Source organism: Pongo abelii, chromosome 3 (assembly GCF_028885655.2).
Source record: "Pongo abelii isolate AG06213 chromosome 3, NHGRI_mPonAbe1-v2.0_pri, whole genome shotgun sequence".
NCBI lineage: Eukaryota > Metazoa > Chordata > Mammalia > Primates > Hominidae > Pongo > Pongo abelii.
Window position 1 is genome coordinate 47,963,919 of NC_071988.2, and position 21,745 is coordinate 47,985,663.

Below are 21,745 nucleotides of genomic sequence, written 5' to 3' on the forward strand. Positions count from 1 at the left end.
CTAGTATTACTAAACTTCCTGTCTAATTTAAAGGCATCACCTTTAAATCCCGTCACGTTTTACCTGAAAGCTTTGACTTGTGCTACAGCTGATATAAATTCCTTATTTTTCAAAGTTTCAATTAAAGAATGAATGGCAGTTTCTATAGTAGTTTGTGCAGCTTTGGAAATGTCAATTTCTTGGTTTTCGGAAGCAGACTCAGCTTCTTTGAGGATACTTTCCAGCTGCGCAAGTTCCTCTGACATGTTGATGACCTAAAACAGATACATCTTTAAGGATCTATTCGTATGTTTGGTAACAAAAACATTTAGTTGGCTACAAGAATATACCTGATGGCAGCAGCATTTTTGCTCTTATTTTAAAGATTATTTAAAAATGTTTGTCTTGGAAGAAAGGGCAGTTAATATTTCAAGTACTCCATTCTGTAGGAGCAAATAAATTCCACCAAATAGTAGTCTTGAAATTAAATGTTCTTGATAAAGCAACAAGTTGTAATAAATGTCTATATTGGTTTTAATATTACTACATTTTGGATAGTAAAAGTACATTTACTGTTATGGGGGATCATGAAAACTATATAACAGTAAAGTCTTTAGATTTTAAAAGATTATTTACCCCAGGGTATTTTTATATAAAAAAACATATATATATATATATATTTCTTTTTACAGATTTAATGACTAAGAAATTAAATCATTTCCCCAGTGATAGTTTTATTACCAGCAGATGACAAGGGGGGAAAAAGACTAAAGTTAGCATCTTTGAGGCTATGTATTGATTTTCAACATTCAAAGTGTTTTTTAACATGTTTATTCTTGTGTGCACTAATAGAACTATAACAGTGTGGGCTGGGCACGGTGGCTTATGCCTGTAATCCCAGCACTTTGGGAGGCCAAGGCAGTGGGTCACCTGAGGTCAGGAGTTCGAGACCAGCCTGGCCAACATGGTGAAACCCCGTCTCTATTAAAAATACAAGAAAGTTAGCTGGGTGTGGTGGTGCACACTGGTAGTCCCAGCTGCTTGGGAGGCTGAGGCAGGAGAATTGCTTGAACCCAGGAGGTGGAAGCTGCAGTGGGTTGAGATAATGCCATTGCACTGCAGCTTGGGCAAAAGAAGGAGACTCTGCCTCAACAAAAAAAAAAGCTATAGAAATATGAACAACATGTTGGGGGAGGGGGGTTGATGATACAGTTTTATGTTTTTATTGAACTGATGTGCTTTATTTGACTATTTTGATTTTCTGAGACAGGGTCTTGCTCTGTCACCTATGCTGGAGTGCAGTGCTGCCATCACAGTTCACTGCAGCTTCTAACTCCTGGGCTCAAGTCATCATCCCAGCTCAGACTCTCAAGTAACTAGGACTATAGGTATGTGCCACCATCCCTGGCTTTTACTTGATTTTTGATTATAGACGATCTGTTTCTACTATGGAAACCTTTAAGGTCTTGAACCTTTTACAACTGCTGGATATCTGCTGTCTTATTTACTCATAGGTCCTGACATAGCACATCATTAAAAAACAAATTATTCCTTAACTGAAAGAAAAAAGACTCACTCTAAGTGACTTTTGACTTAAGCTATTTTAACAAGTAATAGATGTATATTTAAAAATTTTTTTAGAATCAGTTACTGATGCCTAATACAACTGAATATTTACCTCTGCTTCATTTTTTATTGTATTTACTTGGTTGATAAGTTTACAGTAGGCCTGGAACAGAAGCAGCAATTGAAAATGCAATTTGTATAATCTTCGGCAGAGCTCCAATTCCTAGAAATAAATAACATTACATTAAATTTAGGTGTTATTTTCTAGACAGCATATTTCCAATGAAAATTTATAGTTAAAATTGTCTTGTCGTTTATTTTTCTGCAGTAAGGAAGTTAATATGGTATGAAGCTGATGAAAGGCAGGTGAAATATGCTTTAAAGACTAAGATTAAAATAAAAACAAATATCACTGCTGGTTACATAATTCAGTTTTAATGTTAAGCACATTTTCACATTCTACAAATAGACTGTTTCAGCAGGCAATTAATAGGATACTTTAAAAAGGATTCATTAGAATTTAAAACTTTAAATTCATAATTAAAATAATCTACAAATGCAAAGACTTTTGCCCTCATTGAGATGTAGATATCACTGCATTTATCAACAAATGCTTGATAAAGCAAAGTGAAACCAGATAACCTCTTACCTAAAAAGTAAGAAAAGCTGTCTTTTAAAGTGAGTTCATTTTTCTAAAGAAAACCACTTGGTAATCTCATTGAAATGAAACTATGAAATTAACACGTGGGCCGAGCACGGTGGCTCACGCCTGTAATCCTAGCACTTTGCGAGGCCGAGGTGGGCAGATCACTTGAGCTCAGGAGTTTGAAACCAGCCTGGCCAATGTGGTGAAACCCCGTCTCTACTAAAAATACAAAAAAAAATTAGCTGGGCATGGTGGTGGGTGTATGTAATCCCAGCTACTGGGGAGGCTGAGGCAGGAGAATCGCTTGAACCCGGGAGGCAGAGGTTGCAGTGAGCCGAGATCATGCCACTGCCCTCCAGCCTGGGGAACAGAGCAAGCCTCCATCTCAAAAAAAAAAAATTGTGCACTTTGATTTTTTAAATTAAGAAATTTAAAAGGAGATATGTTTAAGAAAAAGGTGACTGCTGATTTTATGTATTTTAACATCTCACTATTTTAAAAGAACCAACATTTCGTGGATTAGGGCTTTGCAAAACTGAAGCACATACTACTTGTAAAGTAGTCCATGACAAAACATTGCTGGGTCACAAATGGACAAATGGCAGATGAAAACCAGTTTGTCTGGCAAGGGTGAGTAGTCTATAAATCAAGACAGGTCACTTACTGCTAGTATTTCCATTTGCTAAGCAAGAAGGTGATCAGGTCACAAAAAATACAAAGGAAGAAAAAGACCAAGAATTAGTGTAAGAAATCATTTTAACTAGGGTCACAGATGTTCCAGGTAAAGTGAAGAACATATATTTATACCCCAAAGAAAATTATACGAAGTTATTTCCAGAATATTTACTGCAACGATTCAGGGTGTTTTTAAACACTTTGCCAAATAATAAATTACATTTAGGCTATGACTTATTTCTGTGTAAAAGCTACAATGAATACAACTGAACTATTGTGATCTTGGTAAATTTGGCTATCCAGGTTTAAAAAAAAAAAAAACCGAAACCCAACTGTAATAAAACTTCCATTTGTAAACTGGAAAACTTATGATTAGAAAATAAGAAACAAATTAATTACTGTTACTTCTCAGAAAAGAATTGGCTTATAATCGTACATAATAAATACTTATCCATCACCATCAAAAGACTATCTCTAGGGTGGCTCATTGCAGGCTTCCTATCGTTTACTGTCTAATTAGGTCCTACTTTGCCATAACTGGTGCTGAGCCACAGGGTGGAATATCAAAAGCAGATGCACGTTCTAAATTGCATTCCAAATGTACTTCCGTAAGTTTCAGAAACTTAACCCGACTAGGTTTGAATCAACATAATGTATGTAAAACACAGAGTAAAAATTTATGAACCATCTTAAAAACCATATGAAAACATGTACAGCAACTTGGATCTGGTCTCATTACGAGGAGAATGACTTCTAATTAAAACAACAATTGTTATACTGTAAATGTACCTTCTGAAAGTCATTCTTAAGCTTGCTTTTCTAAATAGTTTCCTGTGAAGGACTGTTTTTCATAAAGTTTATTCCTATCAATTTAGAAGGGATTTGCTAAATAAGCAAAGGTGAACTTTAGCTCCATGCTGCTTACCATAAATTACGTGGATGCTCATCCAATAAACATCAGTTGAGCACAATCCAAGGTCAAGCATATTCCATATCTAAATTTCTGAGGGTTTAGTTCATACAGTTTATTTCATATGGAAATTAACAATTTGAATTTTAAATACCTTTCCTCATTTCTATTAGCACAAATAAAGTAGAACTGATTCTACAAGCATATATGCCTAGCCTCTACTTTGGGATGTAATGGAACATAAACTGCTGATAAAGTTTATGATCGTAATTATAGGAAATAACACAAATGTAATGAATTTTACAGCTCTGAATTACCAGCAATTACTCTAAATATGCTAACAGTGCAGTTTTTGTGGATGAGTGTGTGTGTGTGTATATATATATGCACATTTTAAAGTATATTAAAATTTGCACATTCTTTTATTCATCTAACAAATATTTGACTGCTTATTATGCAAAAGACAAGACTGGTACACAAGGACAGATCAAGTTGCATAAAAAGAGTCTTCCACCCTCAAAACAGTTGAATATGAAAGGTGAGCTGAAATAAAAATGAAAGTGTTAAATGTTCAGTTTCCACTTAGTAGAAAACCTCAAGCTATGTTAACTGACTTGGTCTTAAGATGGATATAATTTTCTTCAAGGTAGAGGGGATATAAAAAAATCACTTAATATAAACACCTAGTTTTTGTAGGAAAAAAGGTTACATTACTTGCTGAAGCGATGCAGTTAAACAGTGGCAAAGACAGAATTAGAACCAAAGGATTCTGGTCTAGGGTTAATTCCTTATCTTCGTTTCTTTACATAGATGACTTAGCAGTTTCTTTTTAACATTAGTGCAGGATTTGGAGTCAGCCTGCCTAGGTTTCAATCTTGGTTTCACTATTTGCTGATTTTAGATAAATTGGCTTCTCTGAGCCTCAGTTTCCTCATCTTCAAAACCAGGATAATTAGAGCAACTACTTGCCTGAGTTGTAAGGATAAAGAAACTATAGAGGCTGGCAAATAGTTAACACTTAGCAAGTATACTATTGTTTTCTCAACACTGCAGTTTTTGCAGAACTTCAACTTTTTACTATAATAGTATAACCTAATAATAGTATAACCTTTACAGACACTAGAAATCTGTAATAATATAACCAAAGGTGGAATATAAAAGACCGGAATTCTGATGTCAAATGGAAATAAATTTCAGTTGATGAATGTATTTTCCCCTATGAAGCTGCACTTCCACTGGAATAATTTGTAGGCCCTAACTTATCCTCACGTACTACAATGTATGTGTTTATGTATGTGCACCTTTCTAAGAAAATATAATGCTGTTGTTTTCACTGAGCCTTATATTAGATAAAAACATTATAATTTATCCAATTCTAATTTTACCTTTAACATGGATATATTATATCATGTTATTCTTAGGTTTGCTTTCTTGACCAATTTATCTAACAGAATAGCAGAATACTAACATGGGACAAATTTTTCTTTAAGAGGCGCATGCAACTAAAAGCCGACCTGGACTGTCCAGATATCCATCAAGCTTATCTATTGAATGTTATTAAGCTTCAGTCACAAGCTGGTCGTTCATTTTTATTAAAGTGAATTTTTCATTATGAAACCAGTATTTCATTGAGCTTTTACAAAGATTGTTTGATAACCAAAATGAAAAGTTTTACAAATATTCTTATTTTTAGAAATAATCAATCAAATAAGGGTATTTGAACACATGCATTGTTTTACCTGATATGGAAATGTATGTTGCAAAAACAAGAAAAAGAAACTTACTTGTGCATCTGTGTTTATCCTATACATGTCTTCTTTGGCACCAAATGTCCTCTTACAATCATCTAGCCACTAAAAATAAGTAACAGTAACGTTTAATATGCACAATGAAATGGGTAGTGTAACAGCCTGTCCATATACAACACCAAACTTAAAGTTAACTTGAAGTTCTAGGATTGGTTGTAGACCTAGACTTTTATCTCCATTCAAGCCAAATAATTTATATGGAACTAACAAAAGCAGGGATAGCATTAATATAACAAGAGGCACACACTTGTGACAGCTATACTAAGAAAACCCATTCCATTCTAGGGACCTGTGATGTTCCATTTCAGTAAAGGATATTCTTCATTTTGCAGGTTTTATGAAAATCTGCACAACCTATGCCTGACCTTTGTGTAACGTAAGACGGGGAAAGGAAAGATGTGCTTCCCCTCTGATCAATTTAATAAAGACAACTTAGAATTAAGTAGGTCTGTTTGTTTATGAGAAGTGTAATTCTCAGAAGACTAGTGTCAGTTTTAAATTTGTGAACCGGCAATCAAGATCCATTTTAAATCTTGTTTTTCTTTTCTTTCTTTTTGGACAGCAATGAATGACAAACATGTTATTTCCAAACAATACTGGATGCAGAAGCCAAATGTGGTTTTTCCTTCTCTGGTCGGCGGGTATTCCTAATGTTGATATAAAAGTACAGGCTGGGTGTGGTGGCTTCTGCCTGTAATCCCAGAGCTTTGGGAGGCTGAGCGGGGAGGACTGCTTGAGGGCAGGAGTTCAAGACCATCCTGGGCAACATAGGGAGACCCTGTCTCTAAAAAAATAAAATTAAAAGGAATACTTCAAAAATAATTTAAAGTACATTTTCTTCAGCAAAATATAAATAAAACAATAGCACCGTGGTATAGTAGAAAAGAACGCTGGACTCACAGAATTTCCAAGCTGAAGTAAAAGCTAAGTGCATTCAAGGTAAGCTCCTAGCTTTGGGCAGTTTGATATTATCAGTTGTTTTGACTTCTAAGTTCTTTTTTTTAAATTATACTATTAAACAATACAACTAATATATATATATATGAAGTCATTAGGACTTTGAGAAACTCAGACTAGCTGCATTAAACAGCTACTCTGAAAGTATTTTAGTATTCGACATTTAACATTCTCTATTGTAGCTTATGTTGTACCCACAAATAATTAAAATTAGACATTTCAGTTATTTCAAAAATGATCTCTTTGACCTTATTTTTCTTTTATTCCAGTCTCTCAGATTTCACCGGCCCTTAGGCTATTTGCTTGACAGCATCTCTGAAGAAAAACATGTTAAGCTTTTCTAGTGAGATACAGCTGATGGCAGCCATTGTCAAAAGCTATCAATCAGTGGATTTCTTTGTATCAGCAAAATGCAGTTGACATCTAACATGGAACCTGTGCATTAATCTTTATTCATACAAAATGTTAAAATGTTTATACACTTAATTATCCCTTATCTTGTCCAGTTTGTCCAAGTATACTAATAAATTTGAAAATAATTTCAGTTGATTATTTAATGGCTTATTTTTATACTGTGTAGCTAATGATACAGCCTTTTGGGGGGTACTATTCAAAGTAATTATTGCTGATTTTTATTCTGTTAAAAAACAAACCCCAGCCATATAGTCCTGTGGCTGCACACTGGCCTGAGAGATACAGGTCCACACCTTTCCAGCCAGAGCATACAAGACACGGTAGTTTGTGCACAGAACACCCTCCAGTTCACATCTAATCAGTCTTCCTGTCACGGCATTTTCTTTATTCAAGGTTCAAATGAAGGTTAAAATTTAACTGTCGAGGTTCTACCTCTAGGTGTGATGGAGTAGCCTGTATAGGACCAATCCTGCAAGGACAACGATGGAAGCTGAATCCTATCGGCCAAACTTGAACCGGCCAAACTTGAACCATTAGAGAAAAGTACCAGAGTGAGCCCAATACCCGCCCCAGTGCTTACTCTAGGTGTATTCATATTCACGTCCCTGCGCATAGAGGCTGGGCAGAAAGCAGTGGCCTAGAGTTTATGCCCTACAGTTTCACTGGGCTGGGAAAACAGTTTTCAAAGATAGATAGATAGATAGATAGTGAGATATTGAGGGCCAATATCCTGGAGAAAAGAGAATTGCAGAGAAGTGACCCCAATAGTCTCTGTGCAGTCTCCCCTTGGAACACTTGCTGTTCCTGTTTATTATCTGCAGGGGGAGAGGCTACAAAACCACACAGCAGCCCCTGGGAGACTGAGAAGGTCGGCAGAGACTGCTGGTGTCTCATTGCTGGAGAGAGAAAAATCTTTCAATTCACTTGTGAGCCTTAGAAGTCTTGAATAATAATAAAAAGAATGTATAACTCAAAAACTAATAATAGGAAAATTAAATAGGGCAGACAGTAAATATTTTAGGCTTTGCAAAACATACAGTCTTTGTAACTATTGTTACAGTGCAAACATAGCCATGGACAATATGTAAGTAAGCCAGATAGCTGTTTTCTACTAATTTTATTTACAAACATAGGCAGTGGGCCAGATATAACTTGACAGCTGTAGTTTGCTAACCTGTGTTCAAGAAGTTTGTAAGCACTATTAGTTGTTTGAATTTCCATATAAATTTTAGAATCAGCTTGTCAATTTCCATTAATATTCCATCTGAGATTTTGAATGAGACTGCATTAAACCTATAGACCATTTTGGGGGAAAATGACATCTTTACCATATTGAGTCTTCTAATTGATAAACATGGTATATAGTCCTCCATTTAGGTGGTCTTTCATTTTTCTCAATATTTGTAGTTTTCTGTATAGAGGTACAGCATATCTTTAGACAGATTTATTTGTAGGTATTTGATATTTTCCTATTATAAATGGTATCTATTGCTTTAAAACCAACCACCCTAAAACTTAATGGCTTCAAACAACCAAAATGAATCTATGTGCTGGCTGGGAGTTTCTTCTGGTCTTGCCTAGGGTCACTCATGAGTCTACAGTCATTGATGGCTTGATTGGGGAAGCGGCGGGGTTGAAGTTCCAAGATGGCTTCACTCATATTGTCTTGCATACTGACTGTCAATGGAACGCCTCTGTTCTCCCCTACATGGCCTCATCTTCCAGCAGGCTAGAGGTCAAATAGTTTCCCAGAGTTTATCCCAGTTTGCACTCTGACCAGTATGATGGCAAAAGCAGACATCACAAAACACCACTTCAGGACTAGTCTTGGAAGTTACACAGCATTGCTTCTGAACTTGATTGGTTAGAGCAAATCACAAGGCCATCCCAAATTTAAGAGATGGTGAAATGGACTCTGTCTCTTCATGGGAAGAATAGCAAAGTCACATTGCAAAGGGGTGTGGCCACAGAGAAGCATGATTCATTGGGACCAGTATTTTAACAATCTACCTTTGCTTCTAGTAGGCTATGATTTCTGAAGATACAAAAACCATAACCATGATGGAAAAGGCCGATAACCTGGACTTATTAAAATTAAAAACTTTTGTTCATCAAAAAATGCTACTAAGATAGCAAAACTGCTAGCCACAGAGAAGGAATAATCTTTGCAATACATACATCCAAAAAAGGGCTTGCATTTAGGATAAAGAGCCCCTACAAATCAATAAGAAAAACCCAATTGATTTACAAAAATGAGTAACGTACTTGAAGCCACAATTCACAAAATATCTTAAATGAAGAGATCCATTTGAAAAGGGGCTCAAATATTAGTCATCAGGGAAATGCAAAATAGTACCATGAGATACCACCACACACTTCCATTTTTCATTTTTCATAGGTCTATACATGTCACAGATATTTACTACTTACTAATGAAAGACCCATCTAGAAAAATAATTGCCTACTGTATGCAGTTTGTGTGAAAGAGAGAAACTATTTTCTGTTCTGTCCCTCCCAATTGAAAACGTGCTGGATTTACTCTTAGGGAAGGAACAGAGCTAAGAACCTTTGTCAGAGGTTGTGGATTTCCTAGACCACAATTCTCTAATGCACTGAGAAATACTGCTTCAATTTCCCCACTTGGAATGTTGACAGCAGTGACATAGTCTCCACAGAGAAGCTTTTTACAAAGCTATGGTTTTCCATTGTGCTGTTAGAGGGCTGATTTTTAAAAGCCAAAGGTAGGAATTTGCTGGATAGAGAACTCAAAGAACTTGCTGCTCTCAGGAAAACCCTGAGGCAGGTGCTGAGAGGTCTTCTTTTCTGTCTGGGCTATTCTGCTGCCAGGATTACCCTTCCAGTGTCAAGAGCAAACCACTTTTCGCACATGGTAAAAAGAGACTGACCTGCTCAGCGGCTTCTCTTTTCACATTGTATGTATCCAGGTGTTCTTGCAACTCCAAAACACCAAACTTGAGTGTTTCCAGCAAACCACATGACATCAGCTGTCAAATCAGAAATATTGATCCAGGTTATCATTTCTGATTGAAATCATGAGACTCACAAAATCATGAGACTTTTCAGTCATGGAATACCTGTTAGTTGGTTTTTTGATATTCTCTTAACTCTACTCTGTCCCATACTAAGAGCTGAGCTCTCACTGGAACAGAGTAGGAGTGCAGTGAGACTTGAGAAGGGTCAGGAAGGACATCCTCAAGTGTTTTCAAAGACGTCATGCCAGACCAGTACATACCTCAAAGGTATCAACCTTGAAGCTTTTTAAACCTTAGCTCTTTAAATATCTTAATATATAATCTAGAAGTGTGCTTAGAAATAAATCAGGAAATGAACCAGGAGGCCTGGGTATTTCACGGGTGGAGGTTTAGGCATCTCCTACCCATTTTATTTAAGAATAAAAAAATTACCCATCTCTAGAGCATGACTTTTTAGTTTTCCCATCAAGGACTCTGTGGAGGGTAAGGGCAGGAAGGAGTCAGAATCAGAAATAGTCACAAGTTGCTGCATCTAATATACTAGAATTGTAGTTTGCCAAATATTTATAATCATGTTGAAAATATGAACCTTTATACCATAAAATTCAGAATTACTTAGAAAAAAAGACTTACTGAATGATGCCATTCCAATGTAGTCTTTATAATAAACCTGCATGTAAAAACTTACTGTTTCAGCATCCACAAAGACTGTTGGGCATTCTGAACACATCATCATCACTTCCAAGGAACTTTTAAATTTGGTACCAATGCGTTGCAGACTATCACCAAGAAAGCTGACTGCCTCATTAGTTATTTCTCCAAACTTTCTTTGAATTGTCTATGGACAAAAGCAGAAGAAAGGGTTTAGTGTTTCATAAGAAGGCCTTTTTTCACCTTTAAGTAAAGAAGCATAATAGGGTGGACTTTTATTTTAAAATTATAATGATATATAGAATTCTAATCATTGATCTATAAATCCATATTTTTAGGTATTTCCTTAGAAAACATTAATTTCTAAAAAGAAAAATTTACAAAATAGTATTACTGAAAAAATGATATATGCCATTCATCTCCCTATTCCTGAGATTTTTTCATCAGGGGGCAGACGGATGCATGCTGTACATTCTTAGCAATGAAAGTCCTCACCTGTCTTGAGGAAGTTGTTCATCAAAAGTTATTACCTGAAAGAAACTTTCAGTAAATGTAGTTTACTATTCTTGGCTATGGGCTGCCATCTGGCTTAACTTTAGGTAAAGTCATAAAAATGTATTAAGAGTAATATCTTCTGAGTCCAAGAATATTCATTTCCATAAAACAGACAGTGCCTGACTCATAGTAAGTCAATCAATTAGACTATATTATCAGTAGTATAATTATTATATCAATGGTTAAAGTATACCTACTTATATATGTGTTGCACTGTTAGGTGGCATTATGATTAAAATAAAAAGCATAAATCCACACTTTCAGCCATCATGAAACTTACAACATCAATAAGAATATGAGTAGAAAAACCAAGTAGTGATGCAATAAGTACAGAATTAAATAAGCGCTCCCGTTAATGAGCACTAAAGAACTTCCAGGAGAGAGAGACTGGAGGGTGGAGTGGTTGGGAAGGCTCCGGTAAGAAAATGTATTTAGCTGAGTCTTCCAAGATGGGCAAAATTTGGGAGGAGAAAAGGGAGGAAAGGTGGTAGATAGTTCAGAGGATAATAACTTAAATGGTGGCATTTTTCTGTGCCTTAGTTTCCCTCTCCACTGAATGCTAAAAATCAAATCTACATTCCATAGTTGTAGTGTCAGAACACTTACTATAAAGCTCTTTAGCACAGTGCCTAGCACGTAGTGGGTACTCAATAAATTTTAGCTTATATTATCTTTATTATTGGGGAGGAAGCAACCTTAACAGCTAAAAATTTTAAGGTCCTCACAAAGTCATAAAAGTGTCCATTACTTTAAGCCTTGATTATAAACTGATTTATGATATATTAACTGTAAAAGCTCCCTGAATGCAGAGCTTAGGCCTTTATTTCTTTGGTATCCTGATGGTGCCTAAGCATACTGCAGAAAACATATCAGACATTGTTTTGAAGTTTTATTCTAATTGCCTTAGGGGAGAAATCTGTACCAGTCATTGTGTAATATACCAGCAGTACCATAATGTCACAGTGTCAATGTAAGTAATACCATTAGCTTAGAAAAAAAAATTTGTTAAAACTGGTAGGAATATTAAAATTGGACATGCTGATTTTAGAAGAAAAACTGTAACTTGATTAGGTAACTATAATATGAATTCAGAAACCCTGAACCTCACTGACCTGAAACAGCCTAGAAAACACATGAAAAGTAAACACTGCAGAGGACCCGTCGGTGTCAGACAGCATCTGATTGACGTGGCAGCGCCAGGCTTCCTCTTCATCATCATATGCCACGGGCTGAAAGGCGGCTATGATGGCAGAAAGAAATGGTGACGGCAGAGGCGACGTCTGTACTTCTGGAAAACCATCTTGCTCTTCTTCATCTTGACTATTAACACAGATATCACAAATATCATCACACTATCTCAGAAAAAAAGAATAGGCTCAATCACGTAAGACAGCTTAAGTCATTTGACAGGTTATTTTTATTCATACATACACACTGATTTAGAAAATGTACAACAACCTAAATCTTGTAAGAAAGTGTGAATAAGTGAATTCCTGTTCTTTCTAGTTAGCATTTTTAGAATTAGAACTCTAATTTCAAGGAACTACCTTAAAATAACCCAAGTCCTACAATATGCCACCACTGTGGATTCATTTTAGTAACTTCTATGAATAATACCAATTAGAATGCTTTCATTTTCAATGGTCAATTTTGGAGGCTTTTATTTGAACAGCCTCACATTGGTGATAATAATATTCTTAAAGTTTTGATCATGGTCTTTTGTGTTAAGGGCTATGTTAGGGGCCTCATATGGATAATTTCATTCAGTCTTCACAACTACATGAGGATTAGGTTCTATTATTATCTTGATTTTAAAGCTGAAACGAAAAGTTCAGTAAGGTTAAATAATACGTCTAGTTACTGGGTAAGAAATGACAGAGCCAGAATTTGAACCCAGGACTACGGGTCCAAATGCTATTAGCCAGGAAACACATAGCTAGCTCAGCTATTTCATAAGCACATACTATGTTCCTAGCAATATGGCCGATAATAGATTTGACTCCAAAGAAACATAAGACCTGGCCATTTCCCTCAAATAATTTATAATCCCAAAAATCAGATTATACAAACAAAAATGAACAATGGAAAAAGATGAAGATGTATTTGGGTTGGACGTTCTACAACTCTCGGCCATAAAAATGAAGAACTATTGAGTCTGACACTTCATAAAAAAGAAATGTGTTATTCAAGGTCTTAAAATTGCGTGTTTCACATTACAAGCTAGTTCTATAAGGCTTTACAGAAATTTTGGAGCAATGCATATGGAAGAGAGGGACCCGAGTAAAGACTGGAGAAAACAATCAAAATAAAGCAGACATCTGAAGTGAAAACAAATGAGACCTCAAAAAGGTTAATTTTAAAACTGTCACTGTGGTGATGATTTTAACACGTATACTAACAAGCTAGGGTAGATAATCTGTACACTTAGTAGGAATGCTCCGTTCTATTTCAGCTGCAGTACTTGGCCAAAGTCAACTGTTTGGCTTCAGCCTTTTAGAAAGCCAAATAGCTGAATAACATCGTTTCTGGCATCCCTGAACTTGTGCATGATTAATGATTGAGTGGTTGCATGGGCTACTGCTATATTCAAATCAGTAATATGAAAAAGGTGTATCACTAAGATTTATTGTTAATATCTGATTATATCTTTTCAAATATAGGTAAGTATTCTTGATATGTTGATGGTAAAAAAAAATCTCCAATGTGTTGTATATGTTAAAACTCTATTATCATATGAAGTATAAAGGTGTAATTTTTATTGTAAAATTCTGAAATACTCGATAATTATTAAATATTAATTTTATATAAAAACAGTTATCCAGGAGCTCCAAATTGTTGAATGGGGAAATAGATACACTCACAGAGTGCATGAAGTTAGATACCTTTATAAAAAACATAATATTGAACCACAAATATTTATGAAATTTAAATAGTGGATATTCTATTATAATTCTAAGTGTTAAAGAATTATTTGGTTTATGAGTTTCATAACAGCCACCAAAATTTCCCCTAAAAGCTATATATAATAATTGATTATTCAAGTTAGTCCTTGAGTAAAGAAAAAGTTCCAGTTGAGAATTCTTCATACTTTCTGGTAATAAATTTTTTATGTATGGAGCATAAACATTTAAAAGGAGCAATCTAGCATCTAAGAAATAATTGCTTCTGCCTATTATAGAAATAAAACTTTAAAAATATGACCACTGATCATGAAACTGTAAAACAATTTTTTGGAATATATTTTAGATTTAAATTGTGGTATCACGGAAGTTCATTCCAATATTGATTTTAACATTTGGTCGTTTGGCATCTGCCAAAACAGATATTTGGTGTGCTTCTAAATGTGGAATACCACTTACTATGCTTTGAAAATAGCCTAATTGTTTTTCTTTATGGGAATGTCCATAATCGAAGAAATATCCCATTAGAGTAAAGCATTTTATCTTTAAAAACGAAGATAGTATGATTCTAGACTAAAACACACAAAGTATGATTACAGACTGAAACACACAAAGAAATGAAAGTAAGTAAACTGGAATAGAGGGGCACTCTTTGGAAGGAATAGGGGAGAGATTATCACCTCACTACGGTGTTTATGATACTGTATTCTCACCTAGACAGTCCGGAGAAATCCGCTTCTTCTTCTTCACATCTTTCATCTAGCTCTTTCAGAGCTAAGGTAACATCTTCTTCACAGATTGACTCGGGGTAGCTTTCAGGAGCTAGAGGCTCTGGCATTTCAGTTTCTTCTAAATCAAGAATTCCTTGACACACAAGAGAATCCTGCTGTTCTTGAATTATATAGGACCCTTCATCTTCAAAGGTTGTAACATGTTCCTCCTTTAATACTGAACTTGTATCCTACAAAACAATCATATTTTTAGTGAACTATAAAAACATAAAAAAAGAATTTTACAACACAATAAATAAGTATTGCCATCCATCTAAGTCTGTTTTATTAAGTGGTGTTCATTTATACAGTCTGTCACCCAGGCTGGAGTGGAGTGCAATGGCGTGATCTTGGCTCACTGCAATCTCCGCCTCTCAGGTTCAAGCGATTCTCCTGCCTCAGCCTCCCAAGTAGTTAGGACTACAGGCACATGCCACCATGCCCAGCTAATTCTTTTTTGTATTTTTTAGTAGAGATGGGGTTTCACCATGTTAGCCAGAATGGTGTCGATCTCTTGACCTTGTGATCTGCCCGCCTTGGCCTCCCAAAGTGCTGGGATTACAGGTGTGAACCACTGTACCCGGCCACTTTTATAGTTTTTGAATCAGTTATAAATTTTTTTAACGGTCATAGGTTTAAAATATTTTGAAATTAAAATATATCACCTATTATATAGAAACACTGAGGACTTTTTTTCTCTTCAGTAACAGGATTTAGGTGTTTACTTAGAAATATGTGCTTTGGTAAAATATCTTCTCTCATATATGTTCTAACTCTACACAAGTAAAACTTTGTATTATTAGTATAAATCGTCTCCTGTTTGAAATGTCATTTCTTTCATTACACTGGAACACAGTATATTCTGGATATAAGTAGGAGAGATGACTCAAAATAGTTAACCCACTCGTCCTGTGGGGCTGCCACACAGCAGGAATAGGTACTGACCAATCAGAAGGATGCTGAACCTAGACAACTAGGGTGGCCTTACTACAAAACCTCATTTTGGCTTTGAGTATTGATAAAGCTTCATCACTGAGCTACAGTTCAGAAGACATTAGGACACTTTAGATAATTATACTTTTGAAAATTAAACTATCACAAGCTCATTATCAAAAAAGACTATATTCTCCTCATTTGAAGTAAACAATAATGAAAATATATGTTATAAAGCATACTAGTGGTGTGCCTTTTCTATCCACTGTAATGTTACTGAAACAATGTTGCTATGTGATAGACAAGTGGTAGAGGCTCAAGAGATATTGGTTGAATGAGCTGCTACTATTAAAAAAGGAAAACACTTTCAAAGCTTATATGATGATGGTATCAACACTAGTTTTTAGTTTATTGGTTTAATCAATTTGAAAATAAGTACTAATGGTCATAGTTTTAGGAATAAAGATCAGCTTCTTTTGAGTATTTGGACCTAAGTTACTTCTCAGCTGTAGAGTAGCTCCTTATCTCTTTTTCATGGATAAAAATAGAATTTTCCTTCCAAAATAAGAAAAGTAAGAGAAAGTCAGAGCCTATAACCCTAGACTAGCCCGGGCCTTATTCATATGTAAAACTCACCCATAAAATGAAGGATTTTGACTAGATTCTGGGCTGAGTGCTCTGGTATAAATAATTCCTAACTGCAAATAGTTTATAATCTAGCCTAACAGGGTTAGGCTAGTAAGTGAATGACAATAACATATACCAGAGTATGGTAAATGTACAGTAAATACTATCAGCAACAACAAATGGGTGCTGGTACTCAATGATGGGAAAGCTCACATCTAGTTGAGGCAACTGAGGTGAGTCTCCTTGGAAGAAACAGCATGTTTTGACAAACATGAGGTAGGGATGATATTGCATGGAAAGTGATTAGAAGATATCAAAGGCACAGAAATAACGCCATGAAAACACAAAGTGTATAAGGGAACACTGGTCTGGATTTAGTTAAGCAGGGAAAGCAGCAAACTCTGAGTCTTTACTTTACATTAAATATAATATAGTACGATTATTTCTTAATTCTTCCACCAGTTTATATTCAATATACTCTAAGGTTTCCAGATGAATTTTCTAAAAAAATATTTGGTCATTATTTGGAAAGATAATCTATGTGACAGTACCAGAGACACTTCTACCCCTAGAATATTTATTGGCATGAATTTTTCCTTCTACATCAACATGAACATACTATGTTATCTCAACCCAGACTTAGTTCAATGCCCTCACTTTTCATTAGTTCACACCTGCAGTGGATTGTCATTTTTTCTTGAATAATAATTTCAAGATGATATTTTATCTGTAGTTAGTATTATATAACATACAATGAGATTTTCTAGTAATGCCTATATATCATGAAGAAAGTGCTTTTGGGGCTGATAGAATGGATTCCATTGTTTATATGTAGATTATGAGAATCAAATTTTCTTGTACTTCACCTTATTAGACAATGACACATGCACATATGCTTTGTTACAAAGATTTCTATCCTATAAGGAATAATTTGTCATCCATGAGGTGGATTCCAAGCTATCATAAATAATAAAAGAAACCCTCTGTGAGTAAATACAAGTGAAGAACTTAATCCCCTCTTGAGATCAGAGTGTAACGTGTGTATATTACAGAGAAGAAAGGGACACCCAGCTCTAAAGTTTGTCATGACAGAAGATGCTTTAGCCTACTCCATTTTATCTTTCCAATATTAACATGATTTAAGGGAAGACATTCAAATAAACATTTTTAGGAGTGGATTTATTCCTTTAATTCACAAAACATTTCACCCATTAAAATTAATTATATTCTTTGTCTTAAGAAGTTGCTTTAAAAATAATTATGGTTTTATTTCATTATCTTGGTGCTTTTCTACTTTTTTTTTGGTACAACAGGCAATTTTGGGTCATTTGACACTATTTGGCAAAACAGAGAAAAACAAATTAGGCCAATATATCCAACAGATATAAGGCTGTCATATTCCCTGTGGATAGCCATTCTTTTGGTGATAGTTTTAATATCAGTAGAACTGTTTCTAAATGAAATACCATGCTTTCAAAATATCCCTTTCATTCTCATCCACTGGTGTTACGGTGTATGGTGTGATCCAAACTAGGCACTGTAGTTTGGCTTAATAACTAATAAACCTCCCAACAACTGAAAGGAATATAGTCTACTTAAAACCCATCTCTAAATTCCATTAGTTCTCTCCTGTAAACATTTCTCATGTTTGTGCCCTTAGTCAGGCCCTGCTAAATTCTTGCTAATATTCTTCCAGCTTAGCTCGTTCATCTCCTCCAATCCACCCTCAATGCCTCTGCCTTAGAGACTTCACTACCAACAATGAGGCTGCAAACCTTCTGCGATTATCCCTAACTGCAAGCTCTATGTGTCAGGGACTAGAACCTACTTTCCATTTTCGACAAAAAAGGCCAAAGTTATAAAAAATAATCAGATCATGTTCTTCTTCAATGGTTACCTGCTGTGTGGCCTGTGACACATGTCATGACAGTGCCTTGGCCCACCCCTCTCCTTTCTGTTCACCTGTGTTCCAGCCTCCGGCCAGTTTTCTGTACTTCAGATATATCAGGGCCTTTTAAACTGCTGCTTCCTCTGCCTGGAACCTTCTCCCTCCAGATCTTCAAGGGGTGGGCTGGTTCTTATCATTTAGGTTTCACCTTAAATGCTACCCCTAACTTTCTCCTTCACTCAAGTCCACATTACTGTTAGATTTTCTTAGTATGATGAATAAGATGAGCACTTTCTGACATATTATTTACATTTTGTTTTACCTGCTTATTATCTGTCTCTCCTACTAGAATGAAGCTCCATTAAACCCAAAGCCTTTGTCTGTGTCACAGTTGCCATGGGCCCCATGCCTAGCCCAGTGCCTAGCACGAGGTAGCGGCTCAGTAGATACCGGTCACATAAATGAATGCTCACATGCCATGTGGTTCCATCTTGGTATCTGGTACAGTGCTTGTTACTTAATAGGTATCTCTTGAAAGGATAAAAATTCGAATGTCTTTCTGTTATCTCAAGATAAAGTCTTAAGTCTTTAGTGTGGCATATAGGACTTCTCCTGTCTTGGATCCCATTCATCGCTCCTATTGCTATTCCTCTTCCTCCTCCCATTTTACTCTCTGGAAATACTCAATTTCCTGCTTTTAGCTAGACACGTCATGCTGTTTCACACTGCCATCCCTTTCTACATTGTGTCCCTCTGCCTGGAATGTCCCAGATGCCATGAAACCTGTCCTTTCTTACCATCACTCCCAGTGCACAGCTGATCACTTTCCTCTCAGTTTTCATAAAGCCTTGAACCTATTATTGAATTTTCCATACTGAAATGTAATTTCTTTTTTTTTTTTTTAAATTTTTTATTTTTGAGATGGAGTCTCACTCTGTTGCCAGGCTGAAGTGCAGTGGCGCGATCTCGGCTCACTGTAACCTCCACCTCCCACATTCAAGTGATTCTCCTGCCTCAGCCTCCCGAGTAGATGGGACTACAGGTGCACGCCACCAGGCCCAGCTAATTTTTGTATTTTTAGTAGAGACAGGGTTTCACCATGTTCACCAGGATGGTCTTAATCTCTCTCTCTCTCTTTTTTTTTTTTGGGACAGAGTCTCGCACTGTTGCCAGGCTAGAGTGCAATGGTGACATCTCAGCTCACTGCAACCTCCGCCTCCCGGGTTCAAGTGATTCTCCTGCCTCAGCCTTCCGAGTAGCTGGGACTACAGGTGCGCACCACCACACCCAGCTAATTTTTGTATTTTTAGTAGAGATGGAGTTTCACCATGTTGGCCAGATGGTCTCGATCTCCTGACCTCATGATCCGCCCACCTCGGCCTCCCAAAGTGCTGGGATTACAGGCATGAGCCACAGTGCCCGGCCTGAAATGAAATTTTTTTAAAAGCCTTCTCTGTCTTAATAGGCAGCAAGAGAAGGTTCTCTGAAAACAGGGCCATCCATGCCCTATTCTTCTTTCTGGCACCTAGCTGAATGCCTGGCATCTACTGAAACCACAATAAATATTTGTTGAATTGAATGATCTAAACCTTAGCCATATGAGTATGAGCATTTTAAAGATGGCTTGCTAATAAGGAAGCCAAAGTGCCTTCATTTCAAAATATGTCTGGTTACTGTTAACGTTCAAATATGTACAAGAGTCAGCCTAATAAGAACACAATAGTGTTTTATCACCTTACAAATATAATAAGATCTGATACCTAGATTAGATCTAATAACTACATTAATTTGATGAACAGTGACAAAATACAGCATTTCCTAATATTTACCAAGGAATAAAAAAAGCACATATGGCAGAGCTATAGCAATTACATTTTTTTAAAAGTATAATAATCTTTAAAAAAAAAAACACTAATACTTACTTATTTTTGGTCAGTCATTAGCTTCAAATCTGGCTTACTTCTCACAGGCCTTTCCAAAAAACATAATACTAGTGGTTCCAAAATCTTTTTAAAAGATTTCATTTAACAACTGCTAAAAACCACAGCTGGCCTGAGGTTTTAATCCCAATCACAGCACCAATCACATAAACCCAACACAAAGCAAAAAGAGAAGAAAAAACCAAAGCAGTCCTTCTAAGAAAATACAGTGCAATAGATGATGCTCGCCAACCCCAGAGAAGCGTCTGTACATTAACCTCACCATGTTCTGCAATGCAAACTGCTCATTAAAAACACTCAAGATTATTTTTAACCTGTAGGTCATTTCCTTAATCTATCAACTTAAGAAAAAATCAGATTTGACTATTTCATTTAAAATAACTCAACAGGTTAGAAATACTGGAAACAAATCAATTTCAAAACTTTTTTGACAGAAAAGCGGGAGCTATAAAAGAGTGCTAAAAAGAGCCCAGATTGGCCATGCACCAGCCCCCATTTCTCCCCACCTCAGGCAGCCGGCTGTTAGCATTATCTAGAGAAGCCTCCAAAGTTGGGGTCTCATCCCTGATTTGAAGCACTTCCTCTGTTGTGATGCTGCCAGTGGAATCTTGAGACTGGAGAAGTAAGTCAGGATGGTCTGGTATTGTTTCATCAGTGGCAGAATCACTGTTTAACTAAAAAGAGAAAGAGTAAAATAAGGTATTCATTTATGAGTCAAAAGCCACAAGAAACATTCTCTATCATAAAATATTTTAGGGGCTTTGTTATAAAGAGCTTCTGAGATTTCCTAAAACCGTGTTTCTTTCCTTCCAGTCTACACCAGAATGGGTGTTGTTAGGGTAAGTAGCTAATCCCTCGGTAGAACTAAGTATGCATTAATACAGGCTAAATTTTGCTAAACAAAAACTATCAAAGTGGAAGAGCTCTATGTAACTATGTTAACCTTGAGCTGAAATTCATATTGGAGCTGAATTCAAATTCATTCATGGAGGACCAAGATTTATGTGGCACGGTTAAGTGAATGGGCACTAGAGATAGACCGCATGATTCAAATCTACTTACTAGCTATGTGTCCTGGGATAAGACATGTAATATGCAGATTTGCAATAACCATACTTGCCTTGTCTTAGGAGGAGAGTTATGGTGACTAATACACGTAAAACACCTTGAACAGGGCCGGGTGCATCGTAGACAGTAAGTGGTAACGTATTATGGCTGCCATTAGCAGCAGCAGTTGGTCATTGAACACTTAAATGGGAGAGGGGCAGTTAGTGGAAAGACAAACTAGGGCATCAATGAGATGTAAAAACAGGAGAGATGACTGGACGCCAACCACAAACTGACAACTTGACATTGTGCCTAAAGCAGCTCAGGCCCTGCCATTCAACATCACTGCCAGCACTTTACCAGCAGGCCGAGTGGAGCAAATGGATCTAAATTAAAGGTAGGTGGCTGGGTGTGGTGGCTCATGCCTGTGATCCCGCCACTTTGGGAGGCCGAGGTGGGAGGATCACTTGAGGCTGGGAGTTCAAG

At 36.3% G+C, this 21,745-nt stretch overlaps 1 protein-coding gene across 18 annotated transcripts in view; it reads right to left on the bottom strand.

Moving 5' to 3' along the window:
• Positions 1-21,745, bottom strand: part of FRYL (FRY like transcription coactivator) — a 276,985-nt gene that overhangs the window by 2,359 nt on the left and 252,881 nt on the right. For 15 of the 18 annotated variants that reach the window (XM_063723410.1, XM_054553891.2, XM_063723409.1 and 12 more), the window contains 9 exons: positions 20,719-20,886; positions 14,768-15,015; positions 12,267-12,474; positions 10,637-10,786; positions 9,862-9,960; positions 5,561-5,629; positions 2,856-2,873; positions 1,658-1,768; positions 64-254 (listed from right to left, as the gene is read on the bottom strand). In XM_063723410.1, the coding sequence (XP_063579480.1) occupies positions 64-254; positions 1,658-1,768; positions 2,856-2,873; positions 5,561-5,629; positions 9,862-9,960; positions 10,637-10,786; positions 12,267-12,474; positions 14,768-15,015; positions 20,719-20,886 (1,262 nt within the window). The remainder of the gene's footprint in view (positions 1-63; positions 255-1,657; positions 1,769-2,855; positions 2,874-5,560; positions 5,630-9,861; positions 9,961-10,636; positions 10,787-12,266; positions 12,475-14,767; positions 15,016-20,718; positions 20,887-21,745) is intronic. The other 3 variants (XM_054553895.2, XM_063723404.1, XM_054553893.2) reach the window with 1 other exon arrangement.